Source organism: Xenopus laevis, chromosome 1L (genome assembly GCF_017654675.1).
Source record: "Xenopus laevis strain J_2021 chromosome 1L, Xenopus_laevis_v10.1, whole genome shotgun sequence".
Classification (NCBI taxonomy): domain Eukaryota; kingdom Metazoa; phylum Chordata; class Amphibia; order Anura; family Pipidae; genus Xenopus; species Xenopus laevis.
Window position 1 is genome coordinate 140,483,178 of NC_054371.1, and position 17,718 is coordinate 140,500,895.

A 17,718-nucleotide genomic window follows, 5' to 3' on the forward strand; every position below is an offset into this window, starting at 1 on the left:
GGCATTTAGCAAAGGTACCACCTAGGTTGGGGGGAGCAGAGAAGGGGTCTATGTAGGGTAGGGGATTTTAGTAGCAAGGGTTTGTTTCTCCTTTCAGCTGGTCATACACAGGCACATTCAGACCACTGCTTATCTGCCCATGTATGAGCCCTAGCTGACAGCCTCCCTGACATATATCTGGCCATATATCTATAGGGCAGATTTTGAATATCCCATTGGACGAGGATTGCAATGGTGCATTGATGCCTTTTTCTCCCGATGGGCCTACATAGGCGATATGATCTGAGTACTGGACCGGTGGCCAAATGATCAGATTATGCCAATTATGCCCAGCATGTAGGTGGCCAAATCAGGCAAAGATCCACTACTTGGATGACTTAGCCAAACAACCATGTGCCACATGCAAGTTCTATTTGGCAGGATACTTGAGTGCAACATCCATGGGGTTGGTGAGCAACATGTTGCTTGCAAGTCACTGGTTGGGGCCTAGGTACATATATACATATATCTTGGATTCACTGGTTAATACCTCCAACTTGGTTCTATCTGCTGCTATCATTACCCATGCCCCTATGCAGCCACAACACAGTCGGGCCCCAATCCCCATCCTGGATGAACTCTCCGATGTGCTTTTATGCGTTCGTGTACGCGAACGGCAAAGTGCATGCGGAGGAAATCCTGTACAAAAGTGGACTTCCTCCACTATAAATTTCTTCCTTGAAAATGGGCTGCCTTGGTACTGCCCTATCCCAAGTCTACTGCAATACACATATAAATAATAATAATTCCCACCCACAACACTTGTTTTCCATATTCAACTCACTATTCCATCACTCTACAAATGAAACGTTAACATCTGAACATACCCCCCAGGATTTTGCTGACTTCTTTAAAAGTAAAGTTGATTCTATCCACAAACAATTTTCCCACCCTTCAGATATCAAGATATACAAGCGTTATAGAGAGCTTGTCGTCTACAATAGCCCTACAGTATCTACCATGTAATAAATAGCTTGTATTATACTTTCCTCCAAAACAAGATTTGCTGATATAGTTCTTTCATAGTTCTTCCATATCTGGGGGATGTTTCTTTTGAAAGTTTTTGCAGATGCAGTGGCTGATGACAGGCCCCATATCTGTGGCACTGTACAAGTGTGCAAATCTGTATCTGTATCCATAAATAACTCTATTAGTGGACACATTCAAGCCTTCATGGGTAAACAGTCCATCCTATCAGTGCAAACAAAGAGGACTAGTTCTTTAATATATTTAATATTCATTGGTATAGCTACAGCAAATCAGGACTCTTTGGAAGTATGATTATATGAATATTTCATATGTATGTTTGTCAATCATTAAGGTCTAGTAGAGTATAAAATTCTCCATAAACGCCAACAAAAAGAACATAAATCTTTACTAGACCTCCGTGGCATATAGACTTTCACTATATATAAAGCACAATGTAAAGCACAATAACCACCTTTACTACTTCCTTTTAGGTACTTCTGTATGTGACTAATAATCTTTTTTTTTTTAAATCTTAGATTGTCTTTGAAGCTGTACGTGGCATTTCTATAAGAAGTGACATTGCAATCGATGATATTTTGTTTCAGAATGGACCTTGTAACGGTAAATACTGTAAAATGTATATGACATTAATAAATGTATTTTTTTTTTTCAACAAAGACATTTATTGAGCTTTGTCATGGCAAATACTACAGAGAATTGTATTGGAGAAGTACATAGAAATCTGTTGTACAGTGAATTGTAATGGAGATATACATAGAAATCTGTTGTACTATTACACACACAGTAAAACATTTTTTTTAAACATTTGTTTTCAATAACAAATTGACTCATGAGGACGGTCACTCTCATCCGTTTATTAATTACATACAGTAATTTGAATAAATACTGTATATTTATTAGGTAATCCTGAATCCTGAACTCTGGTTGGGGGAAAAAACCTCCTTCTTGTCCCTTGTATCCTTTCAGAACCAAGTAGTATTTGGTGCCATTTACTTATTATCTTCTCCTCGCCCTCTCTCTGCTCTCACCCACCTACCCCTGCTCTCACTCTGTCTCTGCTCACAAACCCACATCACTTACTACTCACGACCCATACTGCCTGTTAGTTCACTCTCTGCATCAGAAATGTGCCTTTCAATTCTTGCACCCTAGGTAGCTGCCTACTCCTAATTCTAGCCCTACATCCTGTGGATCTACTAATGAACAAAGCATTAAAGTGTTTATTGAATGATCATTTAGGGCTCTTACTCACAAGCGTTTTTACCTGCGCTCCCCTGCGTTCCGTTTTTCGGCGTTCAGCCGCAGGGGAGCGCAGGAATAGACGCATTTCATTTTTTCAAATGGGGCTGTACTCACACAGGCGCATGTAGGCGCCGAACGCAGGAAAAATGCAGCATGTTGCGTCTCAACCTGCGTTCGGCGCCTACATGGGCCTGTGTGAGTACAGCCCCATTTGAAAAAATGAAATGCGTCTATTCCTGCGCTCCCCTGCGGCTGAACGCCATAAAACGGAACGCAGGGGAGTGCAGGTAAAAACGCTTGTGAGTAAGAGCCCTTAATATATTTATACACAGGCATATTATACCCTCAAGGTTGTTTTCCTCTGGAATGTGCTGGACAATGGCATCCATTTTTGGTAATTGCTTCTAAGAGCAGTAATCAGGGAAATAAAAAACAGCCCAGGGGTAATAGGCTGGGTTGGTAGATGGAGCCTTCTACTCTCTGCCATCTTCATTGGGGTTACTGCTATAAAAATAAATTCTTGTAGGTGTACTAATGCTGCACTCTCAAAGCAAGGCAAATGTTGCTTAACCCTCACATGCTAGCAGTTTGAAAGATTTAAAGTGAGATGTGAACTCCACTAAGTGAAATGGAAGCAGTCCCCTGAGCCTTTTTTTGTCAGATTTATGGATCTTCGTATGCAGAAAAACCACTTAGAGGAAGACCAGTTATCCCTTTATATTTTTAGCATTTTTGCAATCAAATGACTTTGTGCCAGGGTGTGATAATCTCTGAGATGTTGCTAAGTACTATGTGATTGAGTGTTATGAAGCATGTTTGTCAGGTTAGTACTCCTTGTTAATTTGCCTTTTTTATTGGTAAAGTTTTTTCTTTCTAGGGCTGTTTGCCAGTGCTAGCAAGTAATATATTAACATTCTTTGTCATTGTTTCCTCAGATTCTAGTGATCCTCTACAGTCATCTGGCTATTCGGACAACTTCAATAACATTGAATTCTAGAACAAATCGTTTTCAGAAGCCAGTCAGCAGAACAGACAGAATTACAGTGTTTCAATGCTCACAGCTTTTCAGTTGTTTAAAACTATAGCTGCCAGCATCCCCATGTTGAGAGTTGTAGTTCACAACAGTGGTTTTAATAACTGCAGTCGACACTTAAGGTACTGCACATAAACGTTCATATAGAACTCTGACAAGTAACAATGACACAGTTTACTGATACATACCACAAACTCAGAACACTCAAGTTCGTCGACAGAGAATTCTACTCAGGGCTTTTCAAATGTATTTCTGCATGAACTGTCAGTAATTATATGTGTGCAGCATTACAGTTGGTCACAAACTCCACTGTATAGATGACAATGTATTTTTTTTATCCTCATTTGTTTTTTTAAAGCACAGATAACAACCCACAAAATGCAAAGACTGTAATAAATGTTTGGAAAAATATGTAAATTAACAAACTGAATTTGTTTAATAGCTACATGTGCTGCTAAATGAATTGCGTATTATCCCTCATAAATAGGTGCATGGCCAGTGCTGTGGAAAGGGGGTTGCTGGGATGGAGCCAGGGTACAGCCAAGGGAATAATTAATCTGCCCCCCAGTATATATATATATAATAACATAATCATTATAACATTATCTAGTGAGCTAGCTGCAAAAGAAAGTTAAATGTGCAATAGTTACCTGATATGTAGGGCTCTTACTGACGAGCGGTTGAAGCTGCGCTCCCCTGCGTTCCGTTTTTCTGCGTTCAGCCGCAGGGGAGCACAGGAATAGATGCATTTAGCTTTTTTCAATGGGGCTGTACTCACACAGACGCGTGTAGGCGCCGAACGCAGGTTGAGATGCAACATGCTTCAATTTTCCTGCGTTCGGCGCTTACACGCGCCTGTGTGAGTAAAGATAATGATTGTCAGGACTTACTTGTCAAGAAGTAAATGGAAGCCAATGTGAAAACAAGATAGGAGGTTGATTAAAAGCAGGAACAAATTTGTTTTGCGTGATTTAATAAGAAATAGAAAAAATATGCAGGCAAACATGATGCCATTTTTACTCATCTGTTGTTTATTTATTTTTTTATTTGAATTTTGTATTAAATCATTCATTTATGCATAGCAACTTATATAGCTGGCCATATAGCTGACAGTGGTCAGGGTAAGATGGCAGGTTGGAAAAAAGCCCTTAGTTAGGGCAGTGATAGGGGCAAGTAGCAAGCAAACTGTAAACCCATGAGACAGGCCAGAAGTCAGGGCAGGCAGCTGGCAACAACTAGGTGAAACTGGCATCAGAACTTTGAGCGATAGATATAGAATACTGGGAGAAAACTCACTCAAACACAGCAGAACATTATACAGATATAGGATGCTGAGTTTAAAGAAGTAGATATATAATGTCACAATATAAGACTGGGTAGTAATTAATACAGATAATTACTACACGGCAGCACAGAAACCAGTGCAACTAGCATCAGAATTTAATAATCAGTCCTGTAGCATCATCTTATATTACAGGCCAATCTCATTTTCTGCTTGATAATTTGCAACAACCCCTAATCTTATCTGCTGCTCAGAGCCCACTGAGCGTGTAAATGTCGCAGATACTTTCCAAGATGGTGACTCCCTGTGATAAGTTTGAATTCCTGGATCATTGCTGCTATTGACAAGCTGAAACTTTAGGCTGGTGCAATAAGTTCAGTATATTCATTTTTTAGAGTTAAGTTCTCCTTTAAGAGCACAGAGACTCAGGAACAAGGAGACTCTTAAAATACAGGGATGCACTGGAAGGATGAAGGAACTGTCTTAAAGGGGTGGTTCACCTTTAAGTTAACGTTTAGTATGTTATAGAATGGCCAATTCTAAGCAACTTTTCAGTTGGTCTTCACTACATTTTTTATTGTTTTTTTTTAATAATTTGCCTTCTTTTTCTGACCCTTCCAGCTTTTAAATGAGGTACACTGACCCCATCTGAAAAACGAATGTTCTCTAAGGCTACAAATATAGTTATTGCTTTTTATTATTCATCTTTCTATTCAGGCCCTCTCCTATTCATATTTTAGTCTCTTATTCAAATCAATGCATGGTTGCTAGGGTAATTTGGACCCTAGCAACTGGATAATTGGATGGCTGAGATTGCAAACCGGAGAGCTGCTGAATAAAAAGCTAAATAACTCAAAAACTACAAATAATAAAAAATGAAAACCACTTGCAATTGTCTCAGAATATCCCTCTCTACATCATACTAAAAGTAAACTCAAAGGTGAACAACCCCTTTAAATAGTCCCTTAATTGGAGGATTCCCTGCAGCTGGACTTAATCATTTTTCAGGTGACAGACAAGAAAGGCAGAAGAGAAAAGATTTATTACAAGACCGCCAATAGAGTGGACAGGTGCTGACAAATTGTGATTGAGTATGATGTTTATTAGGCATCTGGTTTCAGGGGATGAAGAACAAATGCTTTAGGCATTACTTTGCTTTCCATCCTTAAGGAGGTCATATATATAAAAAGATATGAAGAAGAACCAATTGCCAAAACATACCGTTGTATGGGTCATTGGGGCTAGCTGCCAAATCATTATGGGATTCTTTTGTACCTCATTTGCTCTGTTAAGAGTCAGACACACAAGCTGCAGATGTTTCCCATGCACCCATCAACTGAAGAGAAGGCCCCTAATTCCCAGTAGCGTGGCTCATTCAGCCCACTTCACAAAAGAAAAGAGACACAATTTTAAGCAGTATTTCACTCTGCATCATAAACAGTTTCTGCTTCCAAAGAAGAAAAGAATCGGTAGAAGAAGAGCTGTCTCCTTTATACCTATAAACCCTCTGCTCCCACTTGAACAGCCCAGATTGTGGCCACACTACAGGTAGGGATAAAGAGCAGCTTTTTGGATATTATCATTAAGAAGCAAATCACCTCTAGGATTCACTGGGCATTGAAATAAAAGGGTCCTGGCTGAAGAACTGACTGCATGGCAGAAATCCAACTGCAAAATCTTCTTAGAGAAACACTAATGAAAAGTCAGACTCTCTTCAGTAGTCCTGAATGATTTAACTTTTAATTAGCAAAAAAAAAAGGATTCAAATATTATAGAAAACAGATGTTTCACTTAACCTGTACAGCATATGTATTTTATTTGGTGCACTGGGGGGAATGTACAGCACACAAAATGGTAAATAAAGTAATTTCTGGTAATTTTAACTATAGACCTTCAGAATGACTATTCAACCTGATTTACTAAGCTGCTACCTGTGTGAAACAATCCAAGATTCTGTATGCAAATCAATGTGGTGCCCTATCTGGAAACTCTGGTGCATCCAAAAGTTTCAACAATCCATGAGTTATAATAGAAATCAGATAGCACACACTCTAGCAAATGTGCTAATAATTCCTGTGGTTTATTTGAGCTCTCCACACAACTTCCCGGAGGTACAACCTCCTTTCTCAAGTGCTCTCACATGTGTAACTCAGCTCACAGGTTTATTAAGATAAAGAGGTGGATCACTCCTCCCCTCTAATTAAGTGACATCACAATGTGCATATATATATATTCATAAAGCATGGTAGTATATAAATGTGACATATTTATATGACTAGCTATGGAGAGGTAATGATGCTTCATACCTGTATATAAGACCAGCTTAAAAGCACTGTGCTATTATGCCATCATTATCGGCAGAGCAATGCCACATACAATTATTAGGGATACACCAAATCCAGTATTCAGTTTGTGATTCGGCCAGGATTTGACCTTTTTCAGCAGTATTCGGATTCGGCAGAATCCTTGTGCCTGGCCAAACCGAATCTGAATTTGCATATGTAAATTAGGGGTTAGTAGGGAAATCATGTGACTTTTCTCTACAAAAGACACATTTTTTCCACTTTTCCCTTTCCTGACCCTCATTTGCATATGCAAATTAGGATTTGGTTCGGTATTCGGCCTAATCTTTCACCAAGTATTCGGGGATTCGCCCGCATCCCAAATAGTGGATTCGGTGCATCCCTAACAATTATAAATGCAACTTTACAAATAGCCCACAATACATAATTATACCAGATACAAATAAAGTCCAAGTGCAGCTTTACTTTCCACCTGTGTTGCACCTTCTTTTCACTGCTTTCTCCTCTGGCTGGGGTATGACGTGACTGAAGTGACTGGCAGCACCTGCACGAAAGCAGAGCTTGCCCTCTATCTTAAGAACAGTTTGCTTCAGTGATTATCATTTATGCAAATATTAATAACCAAGTTTTTAATAATCTATTACCTGTTATAGAGGTGATGCAAGCTGTATGGTGTATACCGCTCCAGACTTTGGTATGCAAACTGGGAAGAACATATTCAAGAAAAGTCTAGTCACAGTGAATTCTTGTAGAGAGAATATGCTTTGGTGAAATGTAGTTAGTAGGTATGGTGGCAAATATATTTTTTTGAAACAGATGCTGATTTACTGTGGTCTGTTTGCGCCACCTTCTGGCAGTTTCAGATATCTGCCAGTATGTCTTGAACTTGTTTACTCAAAGTTTTGAGAGTAACTAATATTAAATAATATTATAAAATATTCTCAAATAGAAATGAAATCAGTATTTCAATTTTGCAAGGTTTTCTTTAGTGGATACATCTATAACAGAAGTAGATTAATCATTTTAGTGCCTTGCTATGTAAATGCTGAAGTGGAAGAAGCTGAATGGAAATCTATAGTGCTTGCATGATGGTTCTTTTGGGGGGAGCCTTCGATTCTATAGTGTATGGCATTAAAAAAGATTAAAGACTATGGCATTTGGGATGTTTTGATTCCTGCTGTTACATTTCCTGATAACATTAGAGATACAAAATGTCTGGAATTGCTAAAGTTCATTTCCCACTGGAGCTTCCCAAATGTGGCTGGGCCATACATATCCTTCCCAAAGTTTTTAAGCAGTTGAGCAAAAACACATTAATATGAGAGGTCAATTAAAAAGAGAAATTAGTTTGTGACTGCAGGTCTTGTCACCTATAGCAACCAACCAGCATGTTGCATTTACTGGTCACCTGTTTAAAAGGAAACACGGGAGGGTTGGGCCAGTGCAACTCTTTTTTTAGTGAGTCATAGTTGGGCTGAACTCTGTCCATGGCTCCACCCCTTTAGTGATATGCAGATCAGGAAAAGCTCAGCCTGCTACTTAAGAGCCTTAACCCACACCCAACCCTAACCCACAAAATGTTGCCACTCTACGACCTACATCCAACCTACCTGTGTCTGCCTGCTCCGTACACTACTTCTAAGTGCTCCTCTGGTTCCAAGGCATGGAATCTTTGGGAGCAGAGGAGGAGTGTACTTTCCCAGTCTGACTTGCAATGCTTGGCCAAATATTAAACCAAAGGAGACACACTCGGCAATTGAAAATAGTGTCTCAGTCCTTCGTCACTGCTTCTCCTGTTGTAGTGCTTCCTGATTGGCCAATTTGTACAGCGCAGTCTTCTGTCTCGAAGGACCTGCAAGCTGACTGCCTAAATGCCTGCCGATCCAGGGATTTCACGAGGGCCTTTTTTCTACACGGGGACAGACAACGGGGACAATTTGCACCTGGACAGCAGCTCTGAAACGGGGTACATCCGACATTCAATGAATGAAAAGTTGGTCTATGGGCAGTTGGGCACGCAGCTCCACACTCACTTCCCCCGCCCAATAACATTGCCGCCCGACCTCTGATTGGTAGAACCCTATCGGCTGTTACGTTTTCTGGGTTAAAAAGTTCTATTTGCATTTAATAGAAATAGCACAATGCATTTTTTTGAAATGACGATTGAATTACGATAAAGTCAAAATCCGTATTAAAATTATTCTCACACGAAATAAAGCATTGCATTGCTGGGAAATGTTCTGCCCTCATTAAATAAGGCCAGCACTGGCTGACATGTTGGAAACATTTCTTTGAAATTACCACTAGTTGGAAAGGATGGAGGCTGCACGGGTGAAAAGGAAAGCAGACTAAATGGTAGAATTTAGCTATGGCGAGAAAGCAAATCTCAGTATCATCACTTTCCTGGACACTCCATGTCATACTTACCGGGATAGCCCCGCCCCAGTGCTCCCATCAGAAGGACCCTCCCCAAAGCTTTAAAAGCCCAACCCCACCCCCCAGTCCGGCGTCTTTTTTTCCTTCTGCTTCAGTTTTTTTTTTGCTCCTGTTAGAAGCAAGTTTTCTTTTTAACCTTGGGGAAGCAGTAGGGCTGCTGTTAGCGTCCTAGGGACTCGGGTTGGTCCTGGTGATCTTTTACCCCTAAGCACATTACCTTCATCTTCATAATAATCTTCAGTGTTTAAACATCTGGATCAGGTAGGCACAGTTTTTACTGTGGCTAATATCATTGCTTTCCTTGATCCATGTGCCCTCCAGCCTGATTACATCCAGGTCTGTGGCAAGTGCTATGTCCCCCCATCCGTATGCCTACCTGGGCATGTCTAAAAAGCGTCCAGCGGCATTGGGTTATATGGCTCATACACCCTTTATGATTTTTACGGATGGGAGAGGGAGGTGGCAGTTAGGTACGTTATTCTGATAACAAATATTTAGTTAGCGGCCTGAACCTTATGGCCTCCTTCTCTTTTTTCCCCCACATGGGGGTATTATTTTTTTCTTCTGGAGGAATTTAGGTGTCAGAGCCAGCTGCCTCCCTCAAAAGACTTTCCCAAGGTTGAGGTAATTGGCAGCTTCCAGGGTTAAATAAAAGAAAACCCTGAGGTCTTAAATCTACTGGCAGTTAAAGCTAAATTTAAGCTGAGAATGCCACCTTGTTCCAGAGTCTCCTAACTCTTAAAAAAAGTATGAGCCATGTTGGCCATTGGAAGAACTGTGCAGCTGCAAGGCTGATATATACGTTATATGAGCAATGATAATGCAATGCAGTGATAATGCAATACTGTTTCTACGTGCTGAGAGCAGTTCTATGCAATGATGATCTGCAGGGTCTGAAAGCAGCATTAAGGCAAGACTTGTCTATATGTTATGTGAATGTTGCAAATACAATGTTAGCCTTCTTATTTCAGCACTGAGAATACTATGTTGATCTGCAGGTTCGGTTTACAGCAGCTGCAGGTAATTGGGTAATTAGTCTGGAGGTCAGTATTCAGGTTCAGTTAATGAACAGGTAGATCCCCTCCCAGCCCCTCCCTTAGCAGCTCAGATTGATTATCTGAAACATCAGGTAAGGTTCTGTGTTACAACTCTTCCTTTATAGTATAGGTTTGTGAACTAAATTAACATGTACTTCTTCTACTCTGCTTCTGATTTAGCTAGCTTAGAAGCTTAGACATTGCTGTATGGAAGGAAGTAAACTGTTTAGCCAGTATATATATATGTGTTTATATATGTATGTATATGCGTGTGTATATGTGTGTGCATGTGGATACTGGCTAGCTGGGATGGGCAGCCAGAGAAAGGGGCCTCTTTACTCTTGGGCAGAGTGCTCTGTCTGCATGATGTAGGAATTCCTAGTCCTGGCACTACTGAATATTGCAACCAAACTGACTGTATATGTGGAAACATTTCAGTGATTCTAGAGCTGGCTTTAATAACCAAATACAAATGCATATGTTATACATTTATGGGCCTGTCGCTGCATAATGCAGTAACCAAACTGTCTGTATATGTGGAAACAAAATGTGTATGTTATACATTTATGGGCCTATCACTGCATAAGGCAGTAACCAAACTGACTGTATATGTGGAAACATTTCAGTGATTCTAGAGCTGGCTTGAATAATCAAATACAAAGGCATATGTTCTACATTTATGGGTCTATCACTGCATTTTCTAGTAATCAAACTGACTGTATATGTGGAAACATTTCAGTGATTTTAGAACTGACTTTAATAACCAAATACAAATGCATATGTTATACATTTATGGGCCGGTCACTGCATAAGGCAGTAACCAAACTGACTGTATATGTGGAAACATTTCAGTGATTCTAGAGCTGGCTTGAATAACCAAATATAAATGCATATATTATACATTTCTGTGTCTGTCACTGCATAAGGCAGTAACCAATCTGACTGTATATGTGAAACATTTCAGTGATTCTAGAGCTAGCTTGAATAACCAAATACAAATGCATATGTTATACATTTCTGGGCCTGTTGCTGCATTATGTGGTAACCAAACTGACTGTATATGTGGAAACTTTTAAGTGGTTCCAGAGCTGGTTTTAATAACCAAATATGAATGTACATGTTAGACATTTTGGTATAGGCACTTTTTAATATTACACCAAACTGAATGTAGATGGGGTAACATCAGTGGTTCGGAGCTGGCTATAATAACCACATACTAATGCACATGTCATACATTAATTGGGCCAGCCACTGGTCACTACTATAACCTTACTGTATGTATATGCTTAAACATTTCAGTGGCTTTGGTGCTTACTAAGGTTATAACTAAAGTAAATGAACATGCTATACATCTCTCTGGTTTGGACACCAATCAATAGAACAACCAAACTGAAGGTAAATGTTAAACTGATGAGTAATGGGTGTGGTAAGGTTCTAGGCATTTCCGGAGGGTGCCTATATAACCTTCAGGTTTGTATGTAAGCATAGTAACACAAGTTAAGGCTCCAGTATCCCTGGGTCATGTCTGTTTCAAGTAACTTTGATTTAGGTTATAAGCATGGATTACTCTTGCAAATAAGCCAATAGGGTAACGTATGCTTGCTGATAACAGCAGCCAAGACTGACTTAAAGGCACTAGCCAAGTCAGATATAGGTATTATGAACTTAATTAAGTACGTCAGCTGTGTTGCAGATAAGTATTATACCCTTATTTACAGCAGTCCATAATGGCTAAGGGGACTGTGTCCCGGTAAGTATGCCACAATCGGTATATGGGTTACAGATACAGTAAAGGTGGTAACTGATGTAGACATGTATCTTGTCTAAATGGATTGGCTAAGGCCAATTCTGATTCATATAAATGCTATGTAATATATAGGATTATGCACCGTTACAAAGATGGTGTGAGAGTAGTGGCCAATTCTGGTTTAAAGGTATACGACTATATTGCATATGGGTGTTATGCAATAGTCAAACAGCAGGTAGGTATTATACAATGGCTGTATTATAACATGAACTTGTAGACCACAACTTTTGAAGTCGACGTGGTCCATATATTTGCTTCCATTCAACTATAGGCTGTTGGAATAGTTATCAGTCTTAAGGATCTCACTAATTAGAATCTAGGTTCTACGACTGGACTTATTCCTGCTGATTAAGAAAATAAGATAAATACGTATCCTGCTTCTGCGATAGGATTGGCCTGGGGCTAAATGGACGTAGACATGTATACAGTCATATATACATTTAACAAGGATTCTAATATCGCCACAGCTGGATATCAGGCAAGATAAGTGTTCTGTATATTCCAATGATAAATCAAGGTCTATTTATAAAACTGGTATGATATTCATCAGGATCTCTTTCTTGGTTACAGGGGTGCAACTTATCTGGTCTCAGTCTGGAAGACAGTGGGTGCATCAGTCAGTGCAAATGTTTGGTTAAATCACATACTGTATACTGTATTCACTACTGCCACAGGGTTTTAGAGCTTTGCAATGAGGTATTTTATAGTACAGACCTATTTAGTTTGTCTCCAATACAATAGGGGTCAGCTCTCGGACTATATATTCATGGGACATATTATATTAATGGGTACCATATAAAGCTGGCTGTAAAATTAGGTATTCTCCATCAATTCAGTTATAGCTAAAAGTTTTGATCCACAGGTTCGTTATAACAGGCTATTCTGTAATGTTAATCCATATGGTGGACAGGAAGCATGCAATCTTGGCATGCTGGGTTTTCTAAAGGTCTATGTTACTCTGGGTTTAGCCTTTTACACCACCATAGACTGGCCTGGCTAGTTGAGGTAAGTATCATAGGGCTTAACATCAAGCTATAAAAAGGGTCTTATACACTTTATCCTTTTAGACCAAGGCTGCAGTATCAGCCTTAGGCAAGGTCCTGGTTATTGCATCTCTTGCCAACAGGCTTGGACATGCTAGTATGGTTAGTAGGGGAGTTCCATTGCAGAATAATAGGTAAATAATTATATCTCCATACCTAGATTAATTTTAATCTTGAACACTTAAGGATGGTACTGTCCATGTCCAGGGATTTGAGAATAACCAATCTCTAGCAGTATTGTTGGTTGTAATACTTCCTTGAGTCATTCAAATTTCTTCCTACATGGTAAACTCATGGGAGCAGGCCATACAGATTGTTTATAGGCCCAATCTATGGGGTACAATAACTCCAGCTATGTACAGGTCACATCTGTGAAGGCTCGAGGACTGTATCATAGCAAGCTTATGCATATCTGCAGGCATTTCTTTTACCTGGTCTACTCCAGGGCACGCTGATCTTTAATACTATCCAGTCTTGTTTGGTGTTGGATCATGAGCTAAAGATAAAAAAAAATTTCAATCTGTACAGACTGCAGAATGCTTCTAGATACCTCACAGGGCAGGTAAGGTATTCCCACATTGGCAGCACTCCTTCTCCATAAGTCATTCTACGGACCTCTCATTGAGAGGTGTATTGGTTATGGTCTAGAATAAATACAGGTTCCTTAGTATTAAAGAGACGGGGAACTACACTAGGTGATGCCATGTACCGGTAGTGTCATACAGAGTGGGGTCATGTAGAATACTAGTGATGGTATTTTTCCTTCCCCCTACTAAATCCTCTTTTGCAGGTACCATGCTTTTGAGCCATTTCCAAGAGTCCTCTTGTGGATGTTATGCGGTTGGAATAAACGTGCTGGTATGTAGTAGGAGTAAGACTATGTAGAAGTGTTACTCTGGGTTCCTATCCGCTTCTATTTAATTAAGAGAGAGTTCTCTCTTTTTAAATGTAATTGTCATGCTGGTTTCACACTCGGTATCATTACTTTGGTGTGGGTTCCTTTAAGGAGTACTATTAACTTTATTCTCTTCCAGTCCATTTCCTCTGAAAATAGAGTTCACATATTTCCACAAGGTGATTTTGGTCCACCTTTGGGGGTTTCATTCTTCTGAGTTTTATCTGGTATAGATTATACTCGGCCACTTCCTTATGTGTAACAAATTCCCTCCCATTGGGATATTAGCTTGCTAAGTCCCGGTAAGTATGACATGGAGTGTCCAGGAAAAGGGAAGATTGTATCATACTTACCGTGATCTTCCTTTCCTGGACACTCCATGTCAGGTTTCCCATCCCTTTTTCGGTAGTTTCTAGAAGCTTATTACGAGACACCGGACTGGGGGGTGGGGTTGGGCTTTTAAAGCTTTGGGGAGGGTCCTTCTGATGGGAGCACTGGGGCGGGGCTATCCCGGTAAGTATGACATGGAGTGTCCAGGAAAGGAAGATCACGGTAAGTATGATACAATCTTCCCTTTTCTCTCACGTTCTAGTTAAAGGGACAGTAGCTGTAGTCTGGTGATTCTTGAGTTGACAAATTGTCCATCCACGACTGATCATAACCCAAACCCAATGTGACCTGCATCTGAGTTACTGGTGGGCTACCACCAATACTCATCTCTGGGTTTTGCAGACATTGGCTCTCTATGTTCTGATTTGTGCTTAAAGGAAATCTAAATGTGAACTAAGCATGCTTCTCTGAGTACTTTCTGAATTTCCATTGATAACTCTTGGTGATCTGGCTTAATCACAGCAAATTGCCTCCCTTTGCATTTTTTCATAGTTAAGTCAGATCACAGCAAGTAATAGGTTTTACTTGCTTGGCGGATTACATATCCTTTAAATGTGGGTGACAAATCTCCCCTTGTGCCATCACTCTTAAACACTATGGAGTAAATTTATCAAAGAGTGAAGTTAGAGATCGCCACAGTCCTCTAGAGTGAAATTCCGCCACTCTCCATTCATTTCTATGGGATTCTTAGTATTTATTAATGGGTGAAAGTTCATCCTTTCATAAATACGCCTTTCAAAATCTTATAGAAATGAATGGAGAGTGGTGGAATTTCACTCTAAAGGACTGTAAACTTCACTTTTTGATAAATATACCCCTATGTGTGCCATAGTAGCATATATAACCCAATGTATAGTTTGTTTTTTAAACTGGTTGACAAAAGCCATAACACCGTATCTTTCTCTTTTAGGACATATGACCAGTGTGAAGTTTTTCCAGGGCCATACTTAAATATGATTGTTGGAGCTAATAGAACAGAAAAGTCTAGATAAGGTAAATTTTTGCATGTTAACAATTTAGACACATTATTTTTCATTCAAATATTTTGTTTTTGTTTTATCATGTCCCGGTTGAGGCTTTTTCTACATAGTTTTTGGCTAATACCTGAGGGTTTTTCTACATAGTTTTTGGCTAATACCTGATAACTCTTAACCCTCTAGTATCCGGGCTGTACTTGAATACAAAGCCCATACAGCGCTCCTTCCTAATTGTAATTTTAACTTTTAGGGGCACATTTACTATGGGTCGAATATTGAGGGTTAATTAACCCTCGATATTCGACCATCAAAGTAAAATCCTTCGACTTTGATTTACCGCATTTTGTTTGATCGAACGATCGATGGAAAAATCGTTCAATCGAAAGATTTTCCTTCGATCAGAAATTACTTAGCCTATGGAGAAGGTCCCCAAGGCTAACATTGGTGCTCAGTAGGTTTTAGGTGGCGAAGTAGGTAGTCAAAGTTTTTTTTTAAAGAGACAGTACTTCGACCATCGAATGGTCGAATAGTCGAACGATTTTCAGTTCGAATCGTTTGATTCGAAGTGAAGGTCGAAGTAGCCAATTCGATGGTCGAAGTAGCCAAAAAAAAACTTCGAAATTCGAAGTATTTTTCATTCTAATCCTTCACTTGAGCTAAGTAAATGTGCCCCTTAGTGTTACTCTGGATAATTATTTTATAATTTGTTATTAAAAGTTTTATTTTGGGTTCATTGGAATCAGTGAATAACAAATGGGGTGGTGCAATCTCAGAGGTCATTCTTTCTTCTAAGGGTTATATTCAATAGTATCTTACTCGACCCTGAACACCATTTGTTGTTTTTCCATGTGGTGGAAAGTGCTCCCAACTCCATAAACTTGCAGAATTGTTCATGCTAACATAAAGGAGCATTTTATGGATATTCTGAAAACGGTTAAATATATTGTAAATATCTGACTTCGAGAGAATCTTTAGACAGTATAGGGACTAGTAATAAAAGTTTGCTTTGGGGTTTGAGTGTGCGCCAGGGCTTTGTTGCTGGCAGCTTATAAATAACATGACGGAATCTTCTATGTTCTGTTTTTTTGCTGTCCACTTCAGAAATTCACTTCAGAAATATATATATATATATATATATATATATATATATATATATATATATACACATACATATATATATCGTTTTCACATAGAGCCGCACTTCATTTTTTGTAGTGAATCAAATAATATTTATTTGCATAAGTCTGTGTTCCAATGTTTCGGCCCTCCTTAGGGCCTTTTTCAAGGATACATACATGCAGTGTTAACAGTGTGTATATATATATATATATATATACAATGTTAAAAATGGACCAGCACTCCAATATTCTTAAAAAAAAATGTGTTTATTTAGTCATCACTCGTGAAACCAACAAGCAGCACTCCGCCTTTGGAACATGCCTTGGGTGCATGGTAAGAAAGTATACTAGCAAAAAGAAGACCAGCAACACCGAGATAACTTGAAGAATGCTCAAAGTTTTATTGTGTGTATTGCTTGCATGTAATTTCACAATACATATATATATATTTCACAATATAATATATATATACATATACATATACATATATATATATATATATATAATACACAAAAGCCATGAATATCTTGTAAATTATATCCTTATAAACGGTGAGTTCTGATGTCATCAGTTATAAACTGTGAGTTCTGATGTCATTTCAGTCACATGACTCACTGAAACTTGTGTATTATAATAAATAAAGTACCCCCAGTTGTAAAATATGAGGATATTATAAGTTACCTCGGAGTTCCATGACCTTTATAAAAACACTCGGCCTTCGGCCTCGTGTTTTATATAGTCATGAAACTCCTCGGTAACTTATAATATCCTTATATTTTACAAGAGGGGGTACTTTATTCACTATATATGTGTGTGTGTGTGTGTGTGTGTGTGTGTGTGTGTGTGTGTGTGTGTGTGTGTGTGTGTGTGTATGTATGTGTATGTATATGTATGTATGTGTGTGTGTGTGTGTGTATATATGTGTGTATATGTGTGTATATGTGTGTATATGTGTGTATATATGTGTATATATGTGTATATATATATAGTCGTGTTCCAAGAAATGACGCACTCCAGGACTTCATAATGAGACCAAGCAAAGTACAGTTTATTTGTATATTGGCTGGATAAAAAAGCTCTTTTTATTTACAGGTGATGTTAATGTTATGTATCAGCTGAATCTGGA

The 17,718-nt window shown here is 39.0% G+C and overlaps 1 protein-coding gene across 1 annotated transcript in view; it reads left to right on the forward strand.

Moving 5' to 3' along the window:
- The window catches only part of mamdc2.L (MAM domain containing 2 L homeolog), a 49,361-nt gene extending 45,703 nt beyond the window's left edge, over nt 1-3,658 (forward strand). Inside the window, 2 exon segments of the mRNA NM_001085598.1 lie at nt 1,545-1,629; nt 3,207-3,658. Coding sequence (NP_001079067.1) covers nt 1,545-1,629; nt 3,207-3,268 — 147 coding nt within the window. The 3' untranslated portion in view covers nt 3,269-3,658.
- The last annotated feature ends 14,060 nt before the right edge of the window (nt 3,659-17,718 follow it).